The sequence below is a fragment of the Phalaenopsis equestris genome, unplaced genomic scaffold, assembly GCF_001263595.1.
Source record: "Phalaenopsis equestris unplaced genomic scaffold, ASM126359v1 Scaffold000070, whole genome shotgun sequence".
Lineage (NCBI taxonomy): Eukaryota > Viridiplantae > Streptophyta > Magnoliopsida > Asparagales > Orchidaceae > Phalaenopsis > Phalaenopsis equestris.
This window is the reverse complement of record NW_018164512.1, coordinates 571,391-597,896: the sequence shown is the minus strand read 5'-3', so window position 1 is coordinate 597,896 and position 26,506 is coordinate 571,391. Positions and strand designations below refer to the sequence as shown.

General features: G+C 35.1%; 2 protein-coding genes across 8 annotated transcripts in view; both read right to left on the bottom strand.

The window, feature by feature from the left end:
* Nucleotides 1–26,506, bottom strand: part of LOC110019691 (RNA pseudouridine synthase 7) — a 204,187-nt gene that overhangs the window by 83,039 nt on the left and 94,642 nt on the right. The gene's annotated exons all lie outside the window — the stretch shown is intronic.
* The window catches only part of LOC110019689, a 77,217-nt gene continuing 53,692 nt past the window's right edge, over nt 2,982–26,506 (bottom strand). For 3 of the 5 annotated variants that reach the window (XM_020717466.1, XM_020717467.1, XM_020717465.1), the window contains 5 exons: nt 6,218–6,564; nt 5,208–6,129; nt 4,730–5,125; nt 4,513–4,659; nt 2,982–3,874 (listed from right to left, as the gene is read on the bottom strand). In XM_020717466.1, the coding sequence (XP_020573125.1) occupies nt 3,288–3,874; nt 4,513–4,659; nt 4,730–5,125; nt 5,208–6,129; nt 6,218–6,265 (2,100 nt within the window). In that variant the 5' untranslated portion in view covers nt 6,266–6,564 and the 3' untranslated portion in view covers nt 2,982–3,287. Of the gene's footprint in view, nt 3,875–4,512; nt 4,660–4,729; nt 5,126–5,207; nt 6,130–6,217; nt 6,565–9,212; nt 9,387–15,889; nt 16,256–26,506 lie in introns of those variants that run through there. The other 2 variants (XM_020717468.1, XM_020717469.1) reach the window with 2 other exon arrangements.

Genomic DNA, 26,506 nt, shown 5'->3' with positions numbered 1-26,506 from the left:
TATATTTAACTTAAAATAATATATAAATTCATTTTCATAAGTTTTTCAAAATTTTAATTATTATGGTGTAATGTTTCCATCAATTTTATCCTTCTAAATTAAACTATTGATTGTCATCCTTAGTATAATAAGAAATAATAACAATAATAACATACAACAAATGACAGTAAATATATTTTTTCATATTTCATCCATTTTAAGTGTTATTTTTTATTGAAATTGAAAAGATACATAGATGTTGTATGAGAGGACCCAAAAAAATGTGTCATACTCATACGGTACATCAGACACTAGTATACTAAAAGGATGAAACATAGATAAAACATAAAAGATAAAACTGACAGAAAATATGCTGCTAGGCACGAGTCAGCTTGGTCTTGTCTTTGCCTCTGGTTCTAGAAGCGGAGACAGCTAACAAATTGCTGAGTGTCGTTCCATTACCTGAAGTTATTAGAGTATCATCCATTAAGTTCCCAAGCTAGTGTGTGCCTCCATTCTTCTTTTTCTTTCTAGATGTGTATACTTGTAGAAGAGAATGAGCTCTCAGCTCCTGACTAGCAGTAACAGCATTCTGATTCTCAAGAGATAGTAAGCACTTCTCTTCAACACCTGATGCATCCTGGGGATGTGGAGCTTCAATACTATCCTGATTATCATACCCAAGTAAATCATATGCCAATATATCAGTCGGAAGAACAGAGGCAATATTGTCTTCGGTAGTGGGAGGGGGAGGTGACATCGTGTCAACCGGTGTTTCAATAGTCTATGGAATGCACTCAGAAGTGGTGGAGGGACATGTATGAGGTGGGGCAGATCTATAAGCGTTTTTACTTGAAGGTTTTAAATTCGGATGCAACTGATAACATTGAGAAGGAGAATGTCCAAACATACGACAGTGAATACAATAAAGTGGTAACTGTTTAAGTTCTGCTTGCTGCCAAAATCTCTGATGTTGTGTTAAGTCCTGCTTGCTGCCAAAATCTCTGATGTTGTGTGTCAATCCATATTTCTCAAGAAAAAGATAAAGTAATATCCATTTCTATCAAAATTCTGGCTTCTGAAGGCCGAGTCAGATTCACTGTAGGCGTGTCAGCTTTGAGGGGTTTACCGTATACCATCGCTAAAGCGAAGAGAAGCTCTTGATAAAAAAGGTGGATCTTCAAACCTGGGAAGCGCAACCAAACAGGAATGGTAGAAGGTTCAGTACGAGGGTCAAAATCCACCGTCCATTTAAAACCATCATCACCTGGTTTTCTATTCGAAGAATTTTTCTCGCAAACAAATGGGTGTAGTCTTCATCATTTGATAATTGAATAAGAATGTGAAGACTATCCAATTTACCGATCTTCCAACCTCCTTTCAGCTTCATTTGCTCAAAGCCCTTTCGAATTAGCTCAAGTTTAAGGTTTTCATAAAAATACTTACCTACTAAGAACAATCGGCAGGGCGCAGCTAGGGTGGAGATCTCTGTCTCAGTGAGAAAGATTGCAGGTTTGTCGTATTTACGGAAAGTTTTTTTGAGAAATCTGGTTTAAATGCCAAGAGCAAAATTGTCGTGATATCATTACGGAAACATATTCGAAAGAGGGGCGGAGACGGGGTTATCACTGGCGAGGGAGGAAGACGAAGGAGCGAGACGCGAGGGAGGAAGACGAAGGAGGAAGACACGATGCGATCTGTCAGCTTCGAACAGAGGCGACGAGATGCGATCCATCGGCTCCGAAAGAGATGACGAGATGTGATCTGCCGGCTTCGAACAGAGACGACGAGACGCGAGGCTTTGCATCGGCTCCGAAAGAGCTGACGAGATGCGATCTGTCGGCTTCGAACAGAGACGGAGAGAAGTCGCGAGCCGACGATGACGGAGAGACGACGTCGGAGAAATGATCTTCGATAAGGGTTGCTAGGGTCCGACATGGGTCGAAACCCTAGCAGAGCCGAGCGTGGGAGACAACATTTTTATTGTGTACATATATAATGTGCATATACATATCTTAAAGAGATTCAACAGCCACAAGGGAAGGGAAGAGACAAGTAGGGGCCCACTAGGAGCAACCCAAGGGTTCATCTGTTGGTTGCTCGACTCATGCTAGCTAGGTGACAACTAACCCTCACATTAGGCAATAACTAGTAGCTTATTCAAAGGATATCCCGGGCAAATTCCCGCACGACTAATTCAACAGGATTCACCGCTCAGACCAAAAAAACAATTACGATCTCTTGGACATTTGACCGGTGGCTCACATTATTCAACCGGCCCCCAAAAACAATGGTCGCGGATATTGTACACTAGGCCAGACGCATTTTCAATCTCCCAGCCTTCTTATTGCCTATTATCAAAATACCCTATATTGTTCCTACTTTGTTTGGGATAAAGATGTAATTCATGGTCGTTTTATTTATAAATAAGAGCTCATTTCATGAATAAAAATAATTCAATTTTACTCTTCATTAATGCGTTCTCTCTACTTTTCTCCTCTTTAACACTCTATTCTATGAGTGTCTCCTTACAATTTCGGATTCAACATTTATATAGCATGTGTTCTATCTTCATTTCTCATACACACTAGAATATAGAAACTGATTGGGTCGATTACCTTATTTCTTAATTTCAATAGGAAGTAGCAATAAATAGACAATACCATCTCGTATGTATCACTGTCATGCTCCTTTACTCTCTTCAAGCTCAAGAACCAAGCCCGTTGGAATTATAAGATAAAACTCTTAGGGGGTATTTGGTAGCCGAATTTAGTAAATGTATTTAATGTAAATCCAAACAAACACAAAAAAATGTGAAATTTAGATCCTGCACTGTTAAATCAAATATTTGGTGGTTCCATCTAATTTTCAATGTAAATCCAGATTTATTCACAAACAGATTTAAGAGATTTTGCTCACGAGCATTTCTCCATCAAGATGTGAATTTGATAAATCCAGATTTATCAGATTTACTAAATCCTACTTAATATAAGATCGGGAAGAAGCCAAACACTGCCTTACACGTTTTACTCCTGCTCAAGTTCAAAATTGATATCCATTCTGAAAGGGAATTGATGATCCAATTCTAACAAAAGAAACTTGCGCACAACTCCTACATTTAAAGGGTAAACATACTACAAAAGGAATAAAAATACAAATAAGCTCCAGCAATTTGCTTTATGTGCTGCATCAGCACATTCCTGCGCAATAGCAATCTGTAACAAACTCCGAAATAACTAAAAATTGCAGGATAGTTGCTTTAAATGGCGAACTGGCAGTTCATTATTTTCATGGAACAGATCTTGTAATTATGATTTGAAATAGCTCCGCAGTGCATCGGTGCTTTGGCTTCGCCTCATGGCTTCACTGAGTAGCTTCTTGCCCGAACCCCGATTATTTAGTTTAGATGCAGCAGGAGGCAGCCGGTCCTTGGTCAACTTCATCAGCATCCCCTCAGCAGAACTCTGCCTTCCATGGCTTGCTGCCAACTTGTGTGGACCTGAACCGATGGATGCCTTCTTCGGAAGTTTGTGCTCAGCTCTGATAACTCTATCAAAGTGAGAAGAAGCAGCAGCAAAGTTGCTACGGCCTGATACTTCTTTTGACCCCTTTCTAATGGTCTGCTTATTGTAGCAAACAAGATTAGGAAGAAGACCAAGAAGGAACTTCTTTAGCTGTTCATCTCCAACGTTTATCAGAGCTGGATTTCCTTCAATATTTATTACTTTTATGGAGCTGTAATTAGCAGCTAGCTGACCAAGGCCCTTAGCAGTAGAGATTTTATTGAACCGCAAGTCAATGATGCTCAGTTTGGCGAGGCGGTGAAGGCCTTCAATCTCGCTGATCTTATTACCGGCTATATATAGCTCCTTAAGGGAGGTACAGGAAGACAAACCTTGCATGAAAAGATTTTCAGAAAGATAGGAAAAAGTAAAAAAAAAGCAAACTAAAAGGAAGAAAGCAATAGAAAATCAGCTTTGCAGTTATAGTGCATATTTACCGGTTTATAATGTGGAAACAGAAAGACAACATAATATGATTTTCACTAAATGTCATGACATGCGATCATTACAGGATCATGAGGAAAATATGTCAATTGCTTCATGTGCTGCTAAGATTGTCATATTGTGGAATGAAAAAAAAATTGTAAAATAAATCAAGGGAAGCCTTTCTATGACTAAAAAAAATTAGTTAAAAAGGGAAAGGTAAATATTAATCTTAACTGCATGATTTATTCATAATCTATATCTACCAACTAATAGATGAATAAGAACTAGCCAGTCTCAACACAGCTTGAACCTGATGATAACTAGGAAGAGCAGACAATAGATACAAGCAAAGAGATATGCTTCCCAACGGTGATTTTAATCAGTTCATTCACCAAAAAATGTGAAAAGAATTATGTAAAATAACCAATAAACTAAAGGCTATAATGAAGTTTAACGTAGAAGATCACAGAGCAAAATAGCTACAGAAAGCAAACAGCAACAACAAAATAAGATAAAAATGTGTATCAACGATATAATACAATACCATGGCCGATTTTAGCTATTCGGTTATAGCTAAGGTCCAATACACGAAGGTGTGATAGATCACGGAGTCCTTCAATGGAGGATATGTTGTTCTTTGACAAGTTCAACATGTGGAGACCTTTTGGAAGAGATCCTGGAGCTACCCGAACTAGAAAAAACCAAAGAAATCATGAACATTTTATAAAATACTCCAACACGATATAAAAAGCATAGCTTACCAATAGAATTTCCTGATAAGTTAAGACATCTCAAACTGACAAATGGAGTTAAAGTTGGGACTGTCACCAACCCAAGATTTGCCATGTGTGCAGAAGAAGATGTGGAAGACAAGGAGGACATACAATTGTGAGGTACCTCCATGGCTTGGAAACTTTTAGCATCAGGTTTCCGAGGATCCAATCTAATTTCTGGATTCTCCTTGGAATCACTAGCGGAGGCCTCTCCTGTTTCTTCAACAGTGAAATCACCACGGATATCTATCTGACTTATCCAATGTTCGACTCTCTTCATGCTGAATTCCTCTAGGGTCAATTGATCCCAATCGTAATAAGAAGTTTCCACATCGCTGCTTTGCTTGATCTCGGCATCTTTTGCTTCTAATTTTCTTAATTCATCTGCAAACAAATATAAAAAAAATGATTTCTGAATTGTACGCAGCTTTCTTTAACCAAATCAAACTTCAAGTTCAATATTTACCATTACTATAATGATTGCGAACCATGTCACTTCTAACCAAACTGAGTTCCTCCTCATTTGCATGAAAAGAACATTGTGATTTTGTGCCACCATCAGAAGTTGGCTTCACATAAGGAGAAACAAGAATACTTTTCTCAATGTGGATGCTGGAATCAAAAGATCTTCCCAAATTTTGAAAGTCAGCTCCTAATCTGCTCAAATTATTCAGACCTGAAAAGGAACGAGACCTGTAAAATGCAAGTCTATGGCCTAACGAATCTTCACTGGATTCAGCTACATTAACCTTGAGGTTGGTCACAGAACATGATCTTAGTAAAGTACAAAGTTGTTTGGATGAGCATCCAGAGATGACAATATGATCAGCAGTCTGCGCCGCAATATCAGCATGCTGATCTTTATCAGAATGCTTTAATATTTCAACAGAGAACAGAGATTCATTACGTATGGAACCATTAAGCAAATCATATTCTTTTTGCTTATCATGATTATTGTTTACATCATTTTCATGGCGAATAAACTCAAATGAATCAGTATTACCAAAGGACTCCCTAACCTCCTTCATATTCCAATCATTCAAGTATTCAGGAGAGAAGTCATGATCAACATCAACACCCCCCATGACATCATCACCAGAGAAACCACTAGTTTTCTCCATCATGTTCCCAAGCGAATAACTCTTTTTAATTTGTACAGTCCGGTTTACTACATCGTTATCCTCGGTATGCTTAGCATTGAGATCTTCTGCTTGCCAGCAATCCTTCTTAAAACATGGAGATATATTTTGGTCTGCAGTATTACAGCACGAAGTACTGTCAAACATTGGATTTGATTCGATAGATCCTGTAGAAAGCTTTATTGATTGATCCTCAGTAACACATCTACAATCCGCAAGCAGATTCTCGACAGAGTGTTGAACTACTTTCTGGGGAAATGAAAAGATCGCTATGTTCAGAATCTGGAGGTATTTGAACTTGAACATAATAACAGAGTAATAAGAAAATCTAGCATACCTTTGATCTGTTGACAGGAGTGGAGAAGCAGGAGAACCTAACCATCATAATTAAATAAAAGGAAAAAACTTCAAGCAAGTCAGTTTGTTTATTTTCTTGAAAATTGATAACGAATAACCAGATTCACATTAACCATAATCAAGCGAGCATCCCTCAAAAACACGGCAGAGTCTCCAAACACTGGATGACTTTGAACTCAATGGGAAGAAGGTAATCAACCACACATTATGGTCCCACACCCACTCGGAGGTGCAACAATGATATAATTCTTCTACAGCGGCCAGACTGAAAAGAGAACTTGATCAGCTGGAGGGATAAAATGCCAATGACATAGATACAGTGCAGGCCTGCAATATTTATTGGTAAGTTAACATTTAGGAAAAATAGAAAAGAAGCATGTCATTCATATATTGATCAGCATAAACAAAAATATATTAGCTTCACTTCATAAGGTGACACTTGGAAAAAATAAAATAAAATAAAATCAACCGTTTTAATATGTAAATACATGCCACAAAAAAGAAAATAATTGAAACAAAGAAACTAGCGCAATAAAATGAATATCATATATGCAGGTATTATATGATACAATATGTCATGTAATCAATAGAATTTAAATCACATCAATTAAAAAAAAAAATTAACAGGTATAATGATATATGTTTAATAACAGTAATTTTCAACAATCTAAAAGCCAAAAAAATCGTCATAAATAATGAAGTGATAAAAGAATACTTAAAAATCTAAAGTAGTTATAAAATTACGCGGCTAGTTAGAGAACAAGAGGTTGTATCATTTGTTCTCGTAGGTAAAGATCAAGCGTGGAGGTGGTCTACGGCGTGAGAAAGTATAAATATGAGGCGTGAAGAAGCATTCTCAAGAAGGAGCTTGTTAACAATAAGTTGCTCGCTCCAACAACACAAATCATTGCAAAGTGCAAGAGAAACTAGCATACAAGAGAATAATAATAATAACCACAAAGACAAAAAATTACTCTATGTTTAGAGCGTTGAGAATAAATGAGCAACGACAACTTAATGACTGAGGTTGCAAACGAACCGGCCATGTCGAACAAGGCTAATCAAGCTTGGGTTTGTTTATAAAATTCGAGCTCAAGTCGAGCTCAAATCGAGCTTTTGGAATTGTGTTCAAGCTTGATGTTGTTTATAAAATTTGAGCTCGAGCTACAAACGCACCAAGTCGAGTCAAACAGGGTTGTGATGAAGCTTGAGCTTGTTTATAAAATTCAAGTTCAAATCGAGCTTTTGGGACTATTTTCAATCTTGAGTTTGTTTATAAAATTTGAGTTCGAGCTCGAGTTTTGTGTTTATGTTCAAGCTTAGTTCCTGTTTGAGTTTTATTTTTGTTCATTTCATATGATGATAATCAATTAATTATCAAAAGACCTAAAAAATAAACTATCGAGCTACTTAATTGCTATCCAAACAACTTTTATTGAGCAAATTAAAATTAACCTTATCATGTTATTACTTTTCTAATCAAATAAGACTTATCGAACAAAACCATTAGTATAATTAAACTATTTATGTTCTAATCATACGAGCTTTATTTAGCTTATAAAAGAGTTATTTATTGAACTTACAAAAATAAATGAGCTTATAAATGAATGAACTATTAAATAAATAATTACAATTAGCTTATGAGCATAAAATAAGTGAACAATTAAACAAATAAATCTTTATCTTGTTCTATGTACTACAAATTAAAATTTAATTTAAAATAAATAAGTTTCAAATAAGCTTTAATTGAGCTTATTCACAAAGTTAAATTAAGTTTTAATCAATTTTATTCATAAGTATTAAATCGATTTTATTTATAAATTTTAAATGAAGTTGTTAACGAGCTTCTTACCGACTATGTTGACGAGCTTTAAATGACATTATTCACGAACATAAATGAATCGAACAAGGATGTGTTCAAACTTGTTTAATTAATAATCGAGCATTTTAAAAAATGTTCAAATTTGTTCAATTAATTAATCAAACGAATATGAATGAGCTCTTATTGAGCCGAGTTACGAGTAGCATGTCAAATGATTGGTTCATTTGTAGCTCTATTAATGACTGAGAAAAAGTGAGAACGACACTCGTGCCTCAAGTTTATGTGAATGTGCTAATTCGTATCATGAAATTTGCAATCAAGATTTCACTATGATTTGGAGTCGGGCACATAACACTACACAATGAAGCATCATGACACACTTTACTACACGTTTTCCCTTCACAAGACAAAACTATGCAGGGCGAGGGAATTTCACTATGATTTGGAGTCGGGCACAAAACACTACACAATGAAGCATCATGACACGCTTTCCCTTCACAAGACAAAACTATGCAGGGCGAGGGCATCAATTAGCTTCGATACTAAATAATGCTTTGAAGCACAATTTCAATAACCTTAGTTCATTTTGTGTGCCATTGCGAAGCAACATATGCCACATAGCAATTGACCAGAAATTATTATTTTTAATTTCTTAGAGCAGCTATTCATGATCATTTAACTAATTAAAGCATTCTCAGGCTCTCAACCACTGAAAAAATAATATATTTTTTCACGTTTCATTTGGACCTGACTGCCAACTAGACCAATCTTCACCTCAAACAGGGCAGCCCTCGCCCACACTGATTCTGCCCATCAACTGGGATATCTTCTATAATAGACCTAGCTCTTCAGAAGAACAAGGTCAAATAGCTGATGTTCTGAAAAATTACTATGGATTCTCAATTTTCATCATCTTAAACCAAGGCAAGTACGCAGACTGTAGGCAGAAACTTAACATGAACATTGTAGGTGTAGAAACTATCTGAATATTTTTGTTATTTGGAATGCATAGAACTTTTGAAACTCTTATAATGGACTTTCAATTAAGTAATAACCCAGATTATCAGGCCACTAAGCCAGCAACCTGGCAAATATAATCCCATAAAAAGATCAAAGCTGATCTACAAAATGAGTGAAAAAAGATTTTACTTACAATGAATTAAGTAGTTGAATCGAGAGGGGGAAAAAATGCCAGGATTGTGCAAAATATGCAACCAAGTAAACAATCTGAAGCGAGCAAACAGTTTGTATCGTTCAGAAAGAAATTCACCACTGCAGCCTTATCACAAATGCAATTATGGCTACACTTCTTTTGTTTCATCACAACTAAAATCACAGTGCAACCCATGGTATGTTCAGTGAATACAAATAATTTCTTAAGGGATCCATTGTTGTTTTCCTACACATATACATAGCAAAAAAGGTATAAATGGTAGTCTTTTTCTCATTATTAGATACACGCAAATGGCTTTGCAGTTCAAAATCCACAAAGATACTCATTGCAATACTGAATACTGAATTATTTTCAATGAATTGTTACAACTAGGGTAAATGAAATTTGATGGATCTTTTTCCTATATACTAAAGACTATACAAATATATATGTATGAATATAGATATCATTTGGATTTATTTATGTCTATAGATCTATTTAAGTGATTCCTTTGATTCTTGGTCCATCCAGATGATAAAAAGTAATAATTCCCAACATAAATAAAGAATAATTTCAATTATGTTACACCAAACATTTAAAAAATGCAAGAGAAGAACATGCTATGAATTAAAAAAAATCCTAAAGTGAATATATCAAGAATATATAAAATATATAAGAGTTAAGGATAAAATTATTAACTTCCTTAGTTGAACGTTCTTAAAGAGTTTGTGCATGCATATTAAAAGGCCTATTGAAGGAGCATGCCTTTTCATGCGGAAAAATGGCTAGTATACAATTATGTTCCTATAGGATGGTCACAAACATGAGGTGGACTGGTTCCAACTCATTTTTATCGAAGGGGCCACATAAATTAGATTTAATAATCCCTTAATATTTTTCAATGGTAAAAATGACCGAGATAAATAGAGAACAAAACATTTTATAAACTTGGAACTGGATTTAAAAAGGAAAAGGAAAAAAAAAAGTACGACATGTCATCATATTCCTTAACTTGAGTATACTTTCCTATTTTTTTAAGGTTTTGAGTAGACATTTAATTTTCCTAGAGCTAAGGAAGTCTCATAGCATGTACTACAAGTGCATCTACTTCCCTTTTACTATGAACAAAGACAATACCGGGAAAAATATTGCACTACAATTAATTCTAAGAGTTCTCTAAAAGCCTATTTTATGTCTCATCAAGTTGCAAATTAGCAAATAAATGTTCTAATAGATATTTATATTTGATATAGAGAAAGAGGATAAAATTAACTAGTTCATGAACTTGATGAAAAGATTAGTGATTCCAATGAAGCATTGACTGAAAATTCCTTAATTATATAATGTATCATTACCACATCTAAAATTGAATTTGAACTTCTATATTTCAAACTTATTGCAATTATGACGATAAATTTTACAACAATGTTTTACGTGGGAGTTGTACAAATATTATGGCAAAGTTATTATTAATTACATGAAATGAATTGCACCCAAAATAATAAAAAATAACATTTAGCATGGAAGAATACAATTTCTACGACATTTTAGTGCCTGTTAGACTTGCTACATATAGTAATAAATTTATGAAGATGTTTTAACTATAGATGTCACACATCGTTCTAGGTTGATTGTATTTATCTGAGTTAAGACACAACTTACTTTAGGAATTCTAATACTTAGTGTTAAAAAATATATATTAAGAATACACTTGTATTCAAAAACCTAATAAATCATAGCCTTGCATTCAACTTCAACAATTAGATCAAGCTACAAACATTTGCTTCTTTTTTTTCATAGGATATGAAATTTCCACCCAAAGATGTAATTTCCTGAAGTAGATTTTTGATCCTCTATGGACAACATAATCTAAATCGAAAAAAAAATCCATCATCAAACGATTATATTTTAATGGACTAAACATTTCCCCAAATATTTGTTGGTATATCTTAAAATTCTAAGAATAGCCTCCCAGTATATATTCTTTTAATTGTGTATATGTTGACTAAACCAATAATAAATAATGTCAAGTAGAGTGAATGATAGATAGATAAACTTGTCAATAAGATGTTGATAATAAGAAGGATCTCCGTAGCGTTGATCATCCTTGATTGATTGCTTTTCATAAGAAAGTTAGTAGACTTACACAAAATAAAAGATTTCTTCAAGAGAGTTTGTATTTTTTTTTAAGAAAAATGCTTCCTAATCATTTACAATTTGATACCATAAAAATTTTTTAAATCTAGCAAATATTTAGTGATAAATATTTTCTTCAAACATTATTTTATTTTAGTGATGTCAAATAAATCACTTATAGCGAGAAGGATATCATCAACATAAATAATCATAATCACTATGCTAGAGAAAGATCATCGAATAAAACTAAAGTCGATAGTTGCACTCTATGATGAACGAATACAGAGAGGGACACAGACATGACACGCCAAAGAATGCAAGAATAAAGTTTAATTTTATAAATATAACTTGTACTATGAAATTTCATGCATAAAATCAATTATTTAAATTAAACATATAATAATTTTCAAAATAATTCCTTCATCTTATCAAATAAAATTTAAAATATCCTACGATTACACCTTATTAAATTAATTAAATTATAATTTAACTCTTACACCCGAAGTTTGTGGCACTCGGTTGATATCGGGGTTAGTAGCAGCGCAGCTAGACGCCTTATGGTTATTTGGTAGAGCGGGTGTAGGGCCCACCAGAACATTTTTTTGCATCAACTCCATCATAGCAGTCATCTACATCATCATTTCGTTCATTTTATTGTTGAGTTATCTCTTTATCCTTAGCTCTTAATTGGTGTCGCATTAATTTTTGTTGTATAGCGAGTGCGGCAGTACTAAGGAGTATTGGCTCTTCCTCTTCTCTTTCTTCTTCGTTCGTTGCTTCTTCTTCATCACCTGAAGAGGAACTTTGCTCATTTTCTCTTTGCTCTTTAGGGGGTTCCTAGGGAGCGGGAGCAGTAGTACGATGCCACTGTCAATAATATATGTTGTTAGGTGGGTCGTTAGCAAGGTCTGTCAAATAGGCCACCTCAACCTCCAAAGTATCTTCATTTTTATTGCCTTCTTGCCCTCTAACCTCCGAGCAACGCTTCCAATAAATAGTGGGCTCGAAGTGCAAGACAGACAGTTCCAAACTTAAGGGTCTATGACGGGGATGAAATTTTTCCCTAAGAGTTGATTGACGATGGGATTTATTGGAAGATTCTCCAATATGTCGACCACCGCGATATTCATCAAGATGAGATTTCATTTTACAACCAATTGATTGATAGCGGTTCTCTGGGAGTGCAGACCAGATATCACGCTTTTTCTGATGAAACTATCTCTTTCATAGGGCCTTGGCCTGCATATTTGTTTTCCTTTTTGTCGGGATCTTTCGATAGTGGATTCCTGGACATCTCATCCAGGTGTCACGCCCCGATGCTCACCAAACGAAACATGTCTTGGCTGACTTGGAACGACTAATGACGAGAGTCTTCTAGTTGTATTTTGATCTGCCTTGGTTACAGTGGGCATTCCATATTTCTTTTCCATTAGATCATTTTCCTTTGTCACCTTTAGAACCTTATGCACTCAAGCAGACAATGTCTCATGTTTATTTCTTTCTTCATACAACGGTTGGCGTTGTTGATTCCAGAAAGATTGTTTTACATTGCCAGTAAAGTTGTTCCGCTTTACCCACTTCATTTGGGTGGGAACACTAGCTTCTAGCATCAAAGTAAGCGGAGTATTGGGTTAGCTCCACGCCCAAGTTCAACTGTGAAAATAGTATTTTGAAGTTTCATCTTGCATAAATGAAAGAGGGGATCAATTAATTAATAATTTAATATTATGCCCCACACTTTTAAACATGCGGAGGCAGAATAACAAAATTATATAGGCATTCAACATTTTATTAGGACTTAAAATTTTAATTTGATTCTAGTTTTATTGCTATTATATTACAATCATGACTAGGCAAAAATGGAAAGAAAAAACTTCCCCAATGGAGTCGTCATAAATCTGTGGGCAGGATCGCAAGAGAGAAACAATTATACCATCGAGTGGGCTCCAGCAGGCGGGAAGAGGTAATTAATTAATTAATTTTAATTTTCTTTTCTCTACTTTTTAGTTTAATTTTTTTTTACAATCAACAAGATTTATTACTATTAACTCATTAAAGAGTAGAGAAATTATAAATTATCACTTACAAAACTAAGACGGCTTTAACTCCACTTCGCTTCGGCAAATAGAAGCTTCAACACAATCGTTGTAAACTCGCAGGACAAGCGTTGTAAACTCGCAGGATATTTGGATCAGTTTAAATGAACAAGTTTGATTCATGCTCAAGTTGCAACAAATAAGTTTATGGCTTCTATTTTAATTGGTCCAAGTTTGGCTTCAATAAACAGAAAGGAATTCAAATGCTCAACTTTGACGAATGCAGGATATATATACCTTTAATACTCAATTTCAATAAACAAAGAGGGAACTACTGATGCTTAGTTTCGATGAATGTTGCATGCACCTTTACAACTCAATTTTGACGAAGATTAGAAAAAGCTTTGAGATGAAAGAAGAGGAGATGGCTTCAACGTGATAAATGAATATTTATAATTTTCTGATTCCAAAGTCCCTTTTTCCCCAAATTGAGCCCATATTTGATGTGGTGTTGAGGAGAGTCCTGCATATATTTTGTAGTGAGGAATAAGTGTTGGAGTCGTGTCAATGTCCGACACAGGTACTATACATTAATATAAGTGTTGGTGCTACATTGGTGCCTTGCATTACTTCTTAGTTCAATGTAATACATAAGTGAAGATTCAAAGAATATTGGAAACTTGAAACTGTCAAATCTTCACCAATTATCTTCTTCATGCTAAAACCTTAAAAGACAAAAGGAGGGAAAAAATGTCACTCTGTGAGACTCGATTAGATGATATAAAAAAATAAAAGGTTGACAGAAAGTTGTGGAACATACACAATGTGATCTACAATTAAAAAAAAGAAAATATTGATATATGCTCATTTAGAAACTAGAGAAAGAGGGCCATCAACACAAATGATAAATAGAAGGCAAGTCATTATAAGGGAATTAAAATAATTGTCAATTACTTGTCATTGAGAAAAACACATAATTCAAGGCTCAAGACATAGAAGTAAAGATAGAGAATAGTCAAAGGAAGAGACGACATGAGATGCTGACAAATGGTTGCATTTATTGAAGCATTTGATCATCTTCCTGAGAAAGAATAAGATAATTAGAAGACATTTCACTATAAAGAGAAGGCAAGTCATTATAAGGGAATTAAAATAATTGTCAATTACTTGTCATTGAGAAAAACACATAATTTAAGGCTCAAGCCAGAAGTAAAGACAGTTGCAAAATAGCCTAAGGAAGAGGCGTGCATTTTCTGTCCAGACACCTGACGTACCTCTACGTGCGGTGCAGGGTATTCCTGAGTTATTTTCAGATTATTTCTGCGTTATTTTCAATAATCCCGAAATAACCCAGAAATAACCCAAAAATAAATATCGCGGGTTATTTTTGGGTTATTTCGGGATTATTGAAAATAACACAGAAATAACCTGAAAATAACTCAGGAATACTCAGCGCCGCACATAGAGCTACGTCAGGAGTCCGCACAGAAAAATTTTTGAAGGAAGAGACGGCAAATGCATTTATTGAAACAATTGATCATAATCTTCTTGAGAAAGAATAAAATACTTAAGGAAGAGACGGCAAAATATGCTGACAAATGGATGCATTTATTGAAACATTTGATCATAATCTTCTTGAGAAAGAATAAAATACTTAGAAGACATGGCACTATAAGGAGTAGTCAATGTGGGTTGGATGTTGATGTTTAGTGAGTTGTGGAGGGATGGGAAAATTCATTGCACCAACATTCAGAAAGAATACTGGTATGGTTGCAGAGGTACTACGACCATAAATATGTTCACCAAAAGTATGATCACCACATAAATGATTCCTAAAAACACATCGACAACAAGCAACAAAGGCTAGCTGGTCAAGAGTGGGAAGTGAAAGAGGAATAAAAATCTATCAAATGAAAAACTGAGAGAGTAGTCAAGAAAATAATAATGGCGGATACAGCTACGAATTAAGATTGCAGATTGAAGATAGAAATTTGGCAATTATGAATTCATCATTCAACTTTGTCAAATAATTGTATTAATAGTGAACGGATATTAAAAAAGTAACTCATCCAATTCATTGTGCACTGTATTATTGTATTCCTAATCTATACATCACTTTGCTAAAGAGAAAATATCTCAGGATAGAGAATTTAGATACAAGAGATATTACTCCCTTGAAAATAAGTAGAAGTAGGATAATCATACAAATTTTGGCAAAGCCTTGAAACATGATAATTGCAAGAATGGAATGTTCAAGATTATGTAGCAACCAATTGAGAACAAAATTGTTAGAAGCTTGTTATATTGAAAATTTAGTAGCGTCAATGTTTTTCAAAGGAGAGACTGCAACGCCTCGTTTCATATCCTCGAGGGAGCCGAAGAGTGGAAAACGAATTGAGCAGTCGGCAATATGAATGTTTGATTCGTTCTATAAATGGACGCGTATGAAAGGAGGCAGAGGTAAGTTTGAGTTCGGGAGAAGAAGAAGTCGTGTGGTTATCTTACCGGAAATTCAATTCCAATCGGAACGTCGAGGGCTTCGGCGTAAAGGAGGAAGATGGCTAACGCGCGTCTAGGGCAAGCGTTTGTACTCTCGAGTTCGATACCGTGAGTAAGAAGAAGCCGACCCAAACCCTAGCCAAATTTGTGAGAGGAAGGGGAGGGGCACTCGTGCGTGGGAGTAGGGCCGATTCGAGTAGCAAGGCTTGCGGGAGAGGAGCCCGTATCGCATTCTGTGCGCACGGGAATAAGAAGGGAGATCGTTGTGTTTAATTTGTGCAGACGAAGGAACCGGCAGGCTAAAGCCTGTGAAGGGGTAAGACGGGCACGTTGTCAAAGCAGGAGACGTTGAAGCAGAGGAAGAAGAAGAGGAAGAAGGGTGCGGCTTCGCGGGTTAATCGAGTATTTAAAGGCAAGGGTTTTAATAATTATAATTTATGAATGTATATTATTAATTATTAATTATTAATCGTAGGGTTTAATCAAATCAAAATTCAAACTATAAAAATTTAGAATTTAGTTTATTTAAGTTTTATTTGTTTATTAAACCTATGAAATAATGTTACTCATAATGAATTCAAAGAAATTAAAAATAATCATAATAACATATTATTACATAATATAAAATGTATATATATCTATAAAAATCCTAAAGCTTAATTGTCCAATTTATTGTGAATGGTCTTATTGTGTTCCTAATCTATACATCACTTTGCTAAAGATAATATATCGAATGGAGAGTTTAGATACAACATATACTACTCCCTTGAAAATAAGTAGAGGTAACACAATCCCACAAATTTTGGCAAAGCCTTGAAACATGATAATTGCAAAAATTGAAGGTCCTAGATTATGTAGCAACCAAGTGAGAACAAAATTGTTAGAAGCTTATTATATTGAAAATTTAATAGCGTTAATGTTCTTGAAAGGAGAGAGTAACGCCACAATCCCACAAATTTTGGCAAAGCTTCTATATTATGTAGCAACCAAGTGAAGGTTCTAGATTATGTAGCAACCAAGTGAGAACAAAATTGTTAGAAGCTTATTATATTGAAAATTTAATAGCGTTAAAGTTCTTGAAAGGAGAGAGTAACGCCTCGTTTCATATCATCGATTGAGTTGAAGAGCGGAAGATGAAGTGAGCAATTGACAATGTGAAGGGATGATTCGTTCTATAAATGGACATGTACGAAAGGAAGAGAGACAAGCTTAAGAGCTGGACAAGAAGTTTTGTGGTTATCTTACAGGAGATCTGATTCCAATCGGAACGTCAACGACTCCAACGTGGAGGAGGAAGATGGCTAACACGCATCTAGGACAAGTGTTTGTACTTTTGACAAAGTGAGGATGTTGACGTTGAGTTCGAGTATTTTGAGTAAGAAGAAGCCGACCCAAACCCTAGCTAAATTTCTAAGAGGAAGGGGCTCTCATGTGTGGGAGTAGAGCCGATTCGAGCAGTTGGGCTTGCGTGAGAGGAGCTTGTGTGTGGGTAAAAGACTTGTGTGTGCATCTTGTGAGCTCAAAAAGAAGGGAGATCCTTGTGTTTGATTTGTGCAGATGAAGCAACCGGCAAGCTAAAGCCTGTGAAGGGGGAAGACCGTCATGTTTTCGAAGCCGGGAATCAGAGGGCTGCGTGGATTAATGAAGAATTTAAAAGTAAAAGTTTTAATAATATTAATTTATGAATTTAGTATATTATCAATTATTAATTATTAATACTAGGATTTAATTAAATATAGATTCAAACTATACAAGTTTCACTTTTGGTTTGAGAAAAGGGTGGCAACAGCAAAGAAAAGTTAGAATTTGATTTATGTAAGTTTTGTTTGTTTATTAAATCTATGAGCTAATGTTACATTTAATGAATTCAAAGAAATTAATAATAATCATTTTAATAATAAATTCTTACATAGTATAAATGTATGTATATTTATATAAATCATAAAGCCTAATTAAAAGGATATAAATACATAAATTAATTAGAAAGTTAAATTAGGAGAACCAACTTTTTATTGTCAAAATTTTATTAAATTTAAATGTTTTGAAAGAAATAATTAAATTTATATTATGAAATGAAGATACCAATTAACATAATAATAATGATAAAGTAATTATTATTACATGAAACATCAATGATAAAATGAAGGCAAATTGTCTTCAAATAATATGATTAACATCTAATAAATTAACAATAATTATTTATGCATTTGACTTTCTGTTTTTTAATGGAGAAAAGTGAAGCAAATGCTTGACAAGAAAATCATCAGTGATTGAGATGGGTAATCATATTCTTAAATTATAGTATCATTTTGGTATATCTTCTAAACAAGTAGTATGATATGATATTCATGCTTATTGATCTCTTCTATTTTTAAATTTTATCGTTCATTTCAATATGAATACTTAGTCTCACACAATGAAATGTTTTATCCATTATAAAAATAACTATTCGTATTGAGTGATATGAAATTATGAATGTTATGAACTGCATTTCTTGATTGCATTTGTCTGCTTGACTATGACGAAGCCGCCCATTTATAATACTAGCGGAGTAACGCTAAAGTTCCAGCATATATAAAAGAAAAAAGATATTGATATTGAAGTATCTTAACTGATATAATTTGTAGGCGGTGCTCATGTGATGGTTGCACAGATAAAATGATATAGACATACTATTGATATGACAAAACACAAGAAATATTATGAAATATCATGAGTGAACATGTTTATAAACTAGCAAATATTTTCTTACCGAGTTATAAAGGCTTAAGTGGCATGCATATTGTTTTCTCTTTTATTGTGTTATTGTAGTCTAGGAGTGTGAGTATTCACTGGCTATAGTTAGCTCAATTTTATTTTAAACTAACATTTCAGGTTTAATTAAGTGATTAAAAAATGAGCAATAGAAGATGAAATATTTACAAAAGACAGGGACAACCAGTAGTGAGGTATTTTTAATTGTATAGTTTTAATTTGCTTTCTTCAGTGGCTCTTTCATTAATTAAATGTTAGTCATCGTAAATTATAATTACCACCGATTGATTGTTTGTACTGTCTTGGTTAATTCTAATTCCAAGACCATGTCATCACAAAGCCATCAAAATGATAAGATTTCTCATGGGAATCTAGAAAAAAATAAAAAACCCTCGATCATAAGCGCTAAATTGGCACCATTGAATTTGATTTTATTACGGATGATGAGGAGAATTTCTATTGATTGAGATGAAATATGATAAATCATGACACCAACTGAGAAGACATTGAGGAATAGACTATAACAAAAAAGTTGTGTGAGTCATGAGCTTACTAAGCAATATGAGTACAATCTCATACAAGGGAAGCATTGCAAGTAATAGTGAGTGTCATTTGCAAGTAACAATGAGTATTATATGTGAACCAGCGCAAAGAAATGGGTATGCTTGGTGTTATCCAACTGAAATAGGAAAATACTAGGTCAATCCTCCTTTCGTTCGAACAAAAGTAACAACTCGAGTATACATATCTTTAGCTACTTGAATATAAGTTATATGAACACATTTCTTTTCTAAATTTCTCGAAAGAACCACTCTTAGAACCTTATCATAAGCTTTTTTTTAAATCAATAAAAATCATATGTAGATCCTCCTTTCTCTTTCTGTACTTTTCCATCATCAAACCTCTCAATAAATGCATAGCTTCCATGGTAGACTTGCCCAACATAAATCTAATTACGAGAAATCTTTGTATCATGTCTTAAATTATTTCAATTACTCTCGCATAATTTTAATGTATGACCCATTAAATTAGTTCCTCCATAATTTGCACACTTTTGTGCATCCTTTTAGTCGTTATACATAGAGACCAAGTAAGTGTTTCTCCACTCCTCAGGCATCTTTTTAATTTTTAAAATAATATTACAAACTTAAGTAAACCAAGAAACTATCAAATCTCTAAATATTTTCATAGTTTTATTGAGATACCATCAGGTCCTATAACAAACAAAAGGTGTGAGACAAAAATCAGGCATCAATCAATAGGATAGACCAAACTGTGAGATCTAAAAAAAGAACAAAGTGGGCTACAAAGGGTCGATCTAGATCAACTTAGAGATTCTTATACCTACAATTGCTAAGAACGTTGGGAAGGAAGATTGCCAACTGAGATCAAGTTCATTACTGTCAAAAGCAAAGGCAAACTATTGAGACGACATCTTCATCTTTTACTTCTGCACAAGTTGAGATTCAAGAAGTGCAAAAGCAATTGTAATTTCTCCTCATTATCTTCTAATAAAAATCTTGTTCGAGTTAAAATTAAGAACTGATTTGCAAGGAAACTGTGAGAGAAAACAAAGTTCGACTTCGAAAACTTGTGTAACCATTAAAAATATGATTCAATAAAAAGGTTTTACCTGTTTTCTCCCTCTGGATGTAGGCATTCCCATGCCGAAACAAATATATTTTGTTATTTACTGCTCTTAATAGATCTCTAACTGTTGTTTGTTGATTATCTAGAGTTGCCCATTTCTATTTATTGAATTTAAGTTTACAAATTATTGCAAGAGATATCATTCAATAGTATATGAGATTTATTCCTTCTAACTTCTGTTATTAAATTTCGCCTGCAGGGTTGATCCATTTTTCGGCAATACAGGTATTTTAAATCAGTCATGCTTCCTGTAAATCTAATGTATTGCAGAATACGTCCATTTGCAAGCGTGATCAGTACATATTTCTTTTACAGTAAATTTTATAGTTGCAGTTTCATTTGGAAAGTTTCTGCATAAAATAACAACAATAATTAATTTCACAATAAAAACTTGCAAACCTTTTAGCGAATTTAACCATGTTATATCGGTAAAATATGAATCCCAACAATACTCCCCTTACACAAAATTAAAATGTTCCAAGGATTTTTCCAAATAAAATAAGGCACGGGTAGAAGAAATAGCCAAGCTAAAGTTAACATGGCCCAGCTGCTCCTAAAATAATAGTTATTTTGACCCCCAATTATTGAACTAAGGTAAAAGGACACTTTTGTAATGTGGTACCGCTCACCTACCATATCTCACCTACCGCTCACCTGCCTCCCACCTACCTCGCTCTTGCTTCTATAAATAGAGAGGGTGTGAGACTTAGCAGAGCAAGGGAAGAGATCTTAAGCTACCACAAAGGAGGAGAGAATAACTAGAGAGTTAAAGAGGAGGAGAGTATCTTGAGGCCTTGTATCAAGGTGTCGCTTGAGAGGGAGGTCATAGAAGGAAGATGAGGGTTCATCTCTATGTATAAGCTATGTATTCTCCATTTCTTTTGCCTTAGTGAACTATTTGATTGATTCCCTCCTGTGGATGTAGATCCAGTTGGATCGAACCACGTAAACGATCTGTATTTGCTTGTGTTCTTTGTGTTTTATTTCTATGCTAGGAAGTACATATCTCACAATAATTGGAGGCGTCTGAGCAAGCAGATCGCGTCGCAGACAGTCGAATCACGACAGATTCGGTGAGCAGTGGAAGCTTTGATCGACTGGATTTGCACTGCAGATTATGCGGTTCGGCGAGACAGAGGAGGAATTTCTAATTTGTTCAGCTGGACGCAGAGGAGTGCCTGCAGGAAGGAGGCGCGAGCACAGAACTGGAAGTTTTCTCCGGTGAACAGGAGTGATCTCCGATCTCTGCCAGAAGAGATCGGAGCTCTCCGTTCGATTGGCGAAGGCAGTGGAGTTCACGGGGAGAGGTAAAAAATTTGGTGAGAATTTCTTGGACAGCAAGGCGTAAGACAGGTTTAGGCTGAAAACTTTTGGTTGCTATACAATAGTACAACATTTTGGTGATTTCAGCCTAGTTCTTCGAAGGGCAGGAGGTAAAATTCATTGGAAGAAATCCTAGCCACGATAATGAGTTCAGCCAAATTTGACATTGAGAAATTCAACGGGAAGAACGACTTCAGCCTATGGAGAGTAAAGATGAGAGCTCTATTGGTTTAGCAGGGTGTTGCAGAAGCCTTGCAAGGGTCGGCGGCATTGCCGACCGACCGGCCGACATGACCGAGAAGGAGAAGATCGACATACTGGACAAGGCCCACAGTTTGATAATCCTGAGCTTAGGCGACAAAGTTCTGAGGGAGGTGTCGAGGGAGACAACGACTCAAGCACTTTGGGCCAAACTCGAGGTATTCTACCTGAGAAAGTCTCTGACTAATAGGCTCTTTCTGAAGCAGCGCCTATACTCCTTCAAAATGCATGAAGCCAAATCCGTCTCAGAGCAGATCGACGAGTTCAACAAGATCATCGACGACCTCGAGAACATTGACGTCAAGATGGACGATGAGGACAAGGCACTGTTGTTGTTAAACTCTATTCCTAAGAGCTACGAGCATTTCAAGGATGGTGCGACTCTAGCGATCGTGAGGGTAGTAGGCTAAAAATTTCACCTAGTTTGTAAACAACTGTGATCTCTGCCCAGTTGCTCCTAAAATAATTTTGGGACATTTACATACAGAGCACACAATTCTAATGTGTTTACATATCTCACACCTAAACTTTTACATTTGCACACATAGCACTCAAATCCTAATATCATATCAAAAATAACACTATTACCACTTTTTAAAAGTGAAATACGCCTTTCTTGCATAGGTTTAACGCACCAAAGTGCTATGTTTGTAAATATGAAAATTTAGGTTTGAGATATCTGAATAAAATAAGAATTGTGTTCTAAGTATGCTAATTTATGATGCGAGAGCATCCTGCAAAACCACGGGATTGGGCACCTTTGATCACATCATGTGATTGGGCATCCCGCGATCCCATCGAAGGATTTCCATGATTTTGGGTTCCTGATGGTGCGACTCTAGCGATCGTGAGGGTAATAGGCTACAAATTTCACCTAGTTTTAAATCCCTGCGATTGTGAGATTGGAACATGACCACCGACTTCCAAATTCACTTTTTTTTTTTTTGACTTCTTCCCTATTTCTCTATTTCTAATTAGATTTTTTTCTATAAGAAATTATTTATACATGGTTATTTCTTGTTTTCTAGGCTTCGCTATTGTTTGTATTTTGGAGACTTGGTTCTCTATTTTATGTGCTTGAAGTTTTGTATCATTTCCGTTTGTAAGGGGTGTGTTTGTATCTTACCTAAAAATTGGTGGTGGATTCCCCTCGACATTCTTATCATGATGTTTTGTGATTCTCCTTGTTGTTTTTAGGCAGGACAGTTGTCGATCAACATCGACCCCAATCTGAACAACGTCAAACTTGCATATTATTGTTCCATCACCATTCCACAACCACATACTCAAGAAATCCCTTTTCTTAAATGCCCTCTAGGCAGCCAAAAACATTATTATATGGTGTTATAACTGAACAAATACTAAATTTTTAGGGATTTGTCGTTCCCATGCCAACCCAAAAATTCCCATAACATAAATCATCAACTAACTCATTACCCTACTCATTCCTACCATAATTTCTAGCCCTAAACCTAAATTCTTCAAAAGACAACCTAACTTAATACCCCTAGCCAGAAATAAAAAAATAAAAATCTCTGTATTATCTACCTAGCCCTAGCCCTAAACCTAAACCACAATTTTCTTTTTCGTCAAAATTTCCATTGAAAGAATAAGATGTCATGCCTCCAAGGAGAAACCCTCAACAAGGTATTCAAGAGCTCCCTACAGAAGATATGCCAAGTGATGTTCTCCAACTGCAACAAAGATTTACTGCTTTTGAGAGGAAATAATCTAGTGAGATCACTCATAGCCACAATAGTGACTCGCCATATCAAGAATGAATAAGTAAATCCCTTCCCCCAGACAATTTCTAGTGATGAAGAACCAATACCACAGAAAATTGACATGGAATTTTAGAGGAGAAACAAAGATTTTGGAGTGAATATTGACTTGTAAGATTTTGACGGTCGCATAGATCCGAACGAGTTCATCGAGTGCCTCAATATAGTGGAACGGGCTTTTGTATATAACAACATACCCCCTGACAGAAGAGTAAATCTAATCAACAATAAGTTAAAATAGAGTACATCTCTATGGTGGAAAATTTTGAAACATCCACAGCAGTGCGCCGGAAAAAAGTAATATCACAACTGATCTGATGAAAAGATAGATGTAGCACAAGTATCTACTAGTGCATTACAGATAGGTTGTGTTCTTGAGACTTCTCCATTTAAAACAAAAAGAACTCTCAAAAGAGGAGTGCATTGTAGAGTTCGAGCAACTTATGTTGAAGTGTGAGCTGGTGGAGCCTAAAGAGAATATCATAGCTCAATATTTGGAAGGATTGAGACCATCTATTAGCAACATGATATAGTTGCATTCATATTGGGCATTACAAGATTTTCATACCCTAGCTCAAGGCGGAGAAACAACACAAAAAGATCAGGTCTACGCCATCCTTCAATTAGTATTCACCCATCATATCAGACAGTAAAAGTACACCAAGTGGAGCACCAAATCCATCCTCACTTGAGAAAAAACCAATCTAAAGTGAAGAGAGGATGGAGGCTGCCAGCACCCTTCAATCCGTCCCAACAAGAAATTGTCTCAAGTGTCATGGCTTTGAGCACATTGTATCTCATTGCCCAAACAAGACACAAGAGATACTGAAAAAAGGTAAGGACACAAAGGAGTACAATTGACGAGGAAAAGACGCTAGTGATTCAAGCTAAGCCCACAAGAAAAATTTCAGTAGGACTAACATTAATTATTCTAAAAGATAACCAGTCTGATGAGTCAATACATAAAAGAGGACAACCTTGTTTTGAAAAGTTGTCGGACATCCTGACTAACAATTTATCACCTTAGTGGCTAACATTAAAAGAGATTCAACATGTCATAGACCTCATTCTCGGATTTATTCGGCCAAATCAACACTCCCATGAGATGCAACCAATCAAGTATGAGAAGTTGTTTAAATATGTTAAATATTTGATGGTTAGAGCCTTGGTTTGGGAGAATATTCATGTATGTGTGGTTACAACTTTGATTATACCAAAAAGAGATGGTTATTTATTCTATCAAGACATGTTTTGAAATAATGTATGTGTTTTAGGGTTGCATGGAATGGAAATGAGCATAAAATTTGTAGTGGAACAACATCAGACACAGCAAGGTGAAGACTTTGTTATGATGTGGCCAGATTAATTATAGAAGCCGAAAGAGAAGAAAAAGAAAAACCTCCTAGCTGGGGAGAATGATGTTGGAGTATCCCGTTAAACCATGAGATTGGACATCGTGCGATCTCATCATGGAATTTCCGCAATCCCATTGCAGGATTTTTGTGATTCTAGGTTCCGTATGTTGCGGCTCTTGCGATTGTGAGGGTTGGCGCAAGATTCATGCAATTTTGAATCCTGGTGATTGTGAGAATTAAATAGGACGACCGACTTCGAAATTACGCATATTTTTCCCTTTCTGACTTCTTTCCTAATTTTCTATTTCAAAGTACATTTTTTCTTTGAGGGAACTATTCATATCTACCTAAATCTGAGGGAACTATTCATATCTAGCTAAATCCTGCTTTTTTTAGACTTTTTGTATTGTTTGTGTTTTGGAGACTTCGTTATCTATTTTATGTTCTTTAGAGTAATGCATCATTTCCTTTTGCACGTGATGTATTTTTATCTTACCTAAGAACAAAAGGTGGATATCCCTTGACATTCGTACCACATCGTTTTGTGGTTTTCCTTACTATTTTCAGGCGAGACAGCCACCGATCAATGCCGATCCCCATCCGAACACCGTCAAACTCATGTATTATCATTCCTTCGTCATTCCGCAATCACATCCCCGCCAAATCTCTTTCCCAAACACCTTCTAAGCACCCTACAATGGTATTAATTCCCCAATAATTTTTATCAATTTGGAGTATATGTGAGTAGTTAATGGGGTTTACAGGTACTTGTGGCCACCCTCTTTGTATATTTTTTTATTGTGGAAATAAAAATTAGGGAGTATAGGTGAGTAAAATTGGAAATAGCATTTATTCACATATATTGTTGCTCAGCTCATTTGATTGTACCCTCTCCAACATACATTAGTTCCCACAGTAAGAAGAACGAATTCTGTAAATGCCACAGGTAACTTTACAATAAAGGAGTCCACAACTTAATCTCATTTCATGTCCATTAAGCAAGTTATTTCTTCTTGGCATAAATATTACGCTGTTTTCAATTTGGGGATGGTGATAGATTGATGCATGTAGCTTACACCTAAATGGTAGATAAATTTTGTTTGAATTAGAAACCAGTTACCTATATATTACAATGGAAAAAACTTATGTTATATATATATATATATATATATATATATATATAATTTTGTTTGCTTGCATTTTAAGTTCAAAATGATTAAAGTGATTATCATCACGTAGATAAAATATTGTAATTAGTAACAACAAGGAAAATTATTTTATTTATTTATTTATTTATTTTGTTCTTGCATCAAGATATTATATATATATATATATTCAACAAAGAAATAATTGAAGGCTATGATACGAGCCCCGATTATCCCTATGGGCCTATAATTTGAGTACCACATCTTACACTCGCGGGAATCGCAGATTAGAGGGGACTTACAACTAACAAGCAGATGGTCAACCAATTGATTATATATATATATATATATATA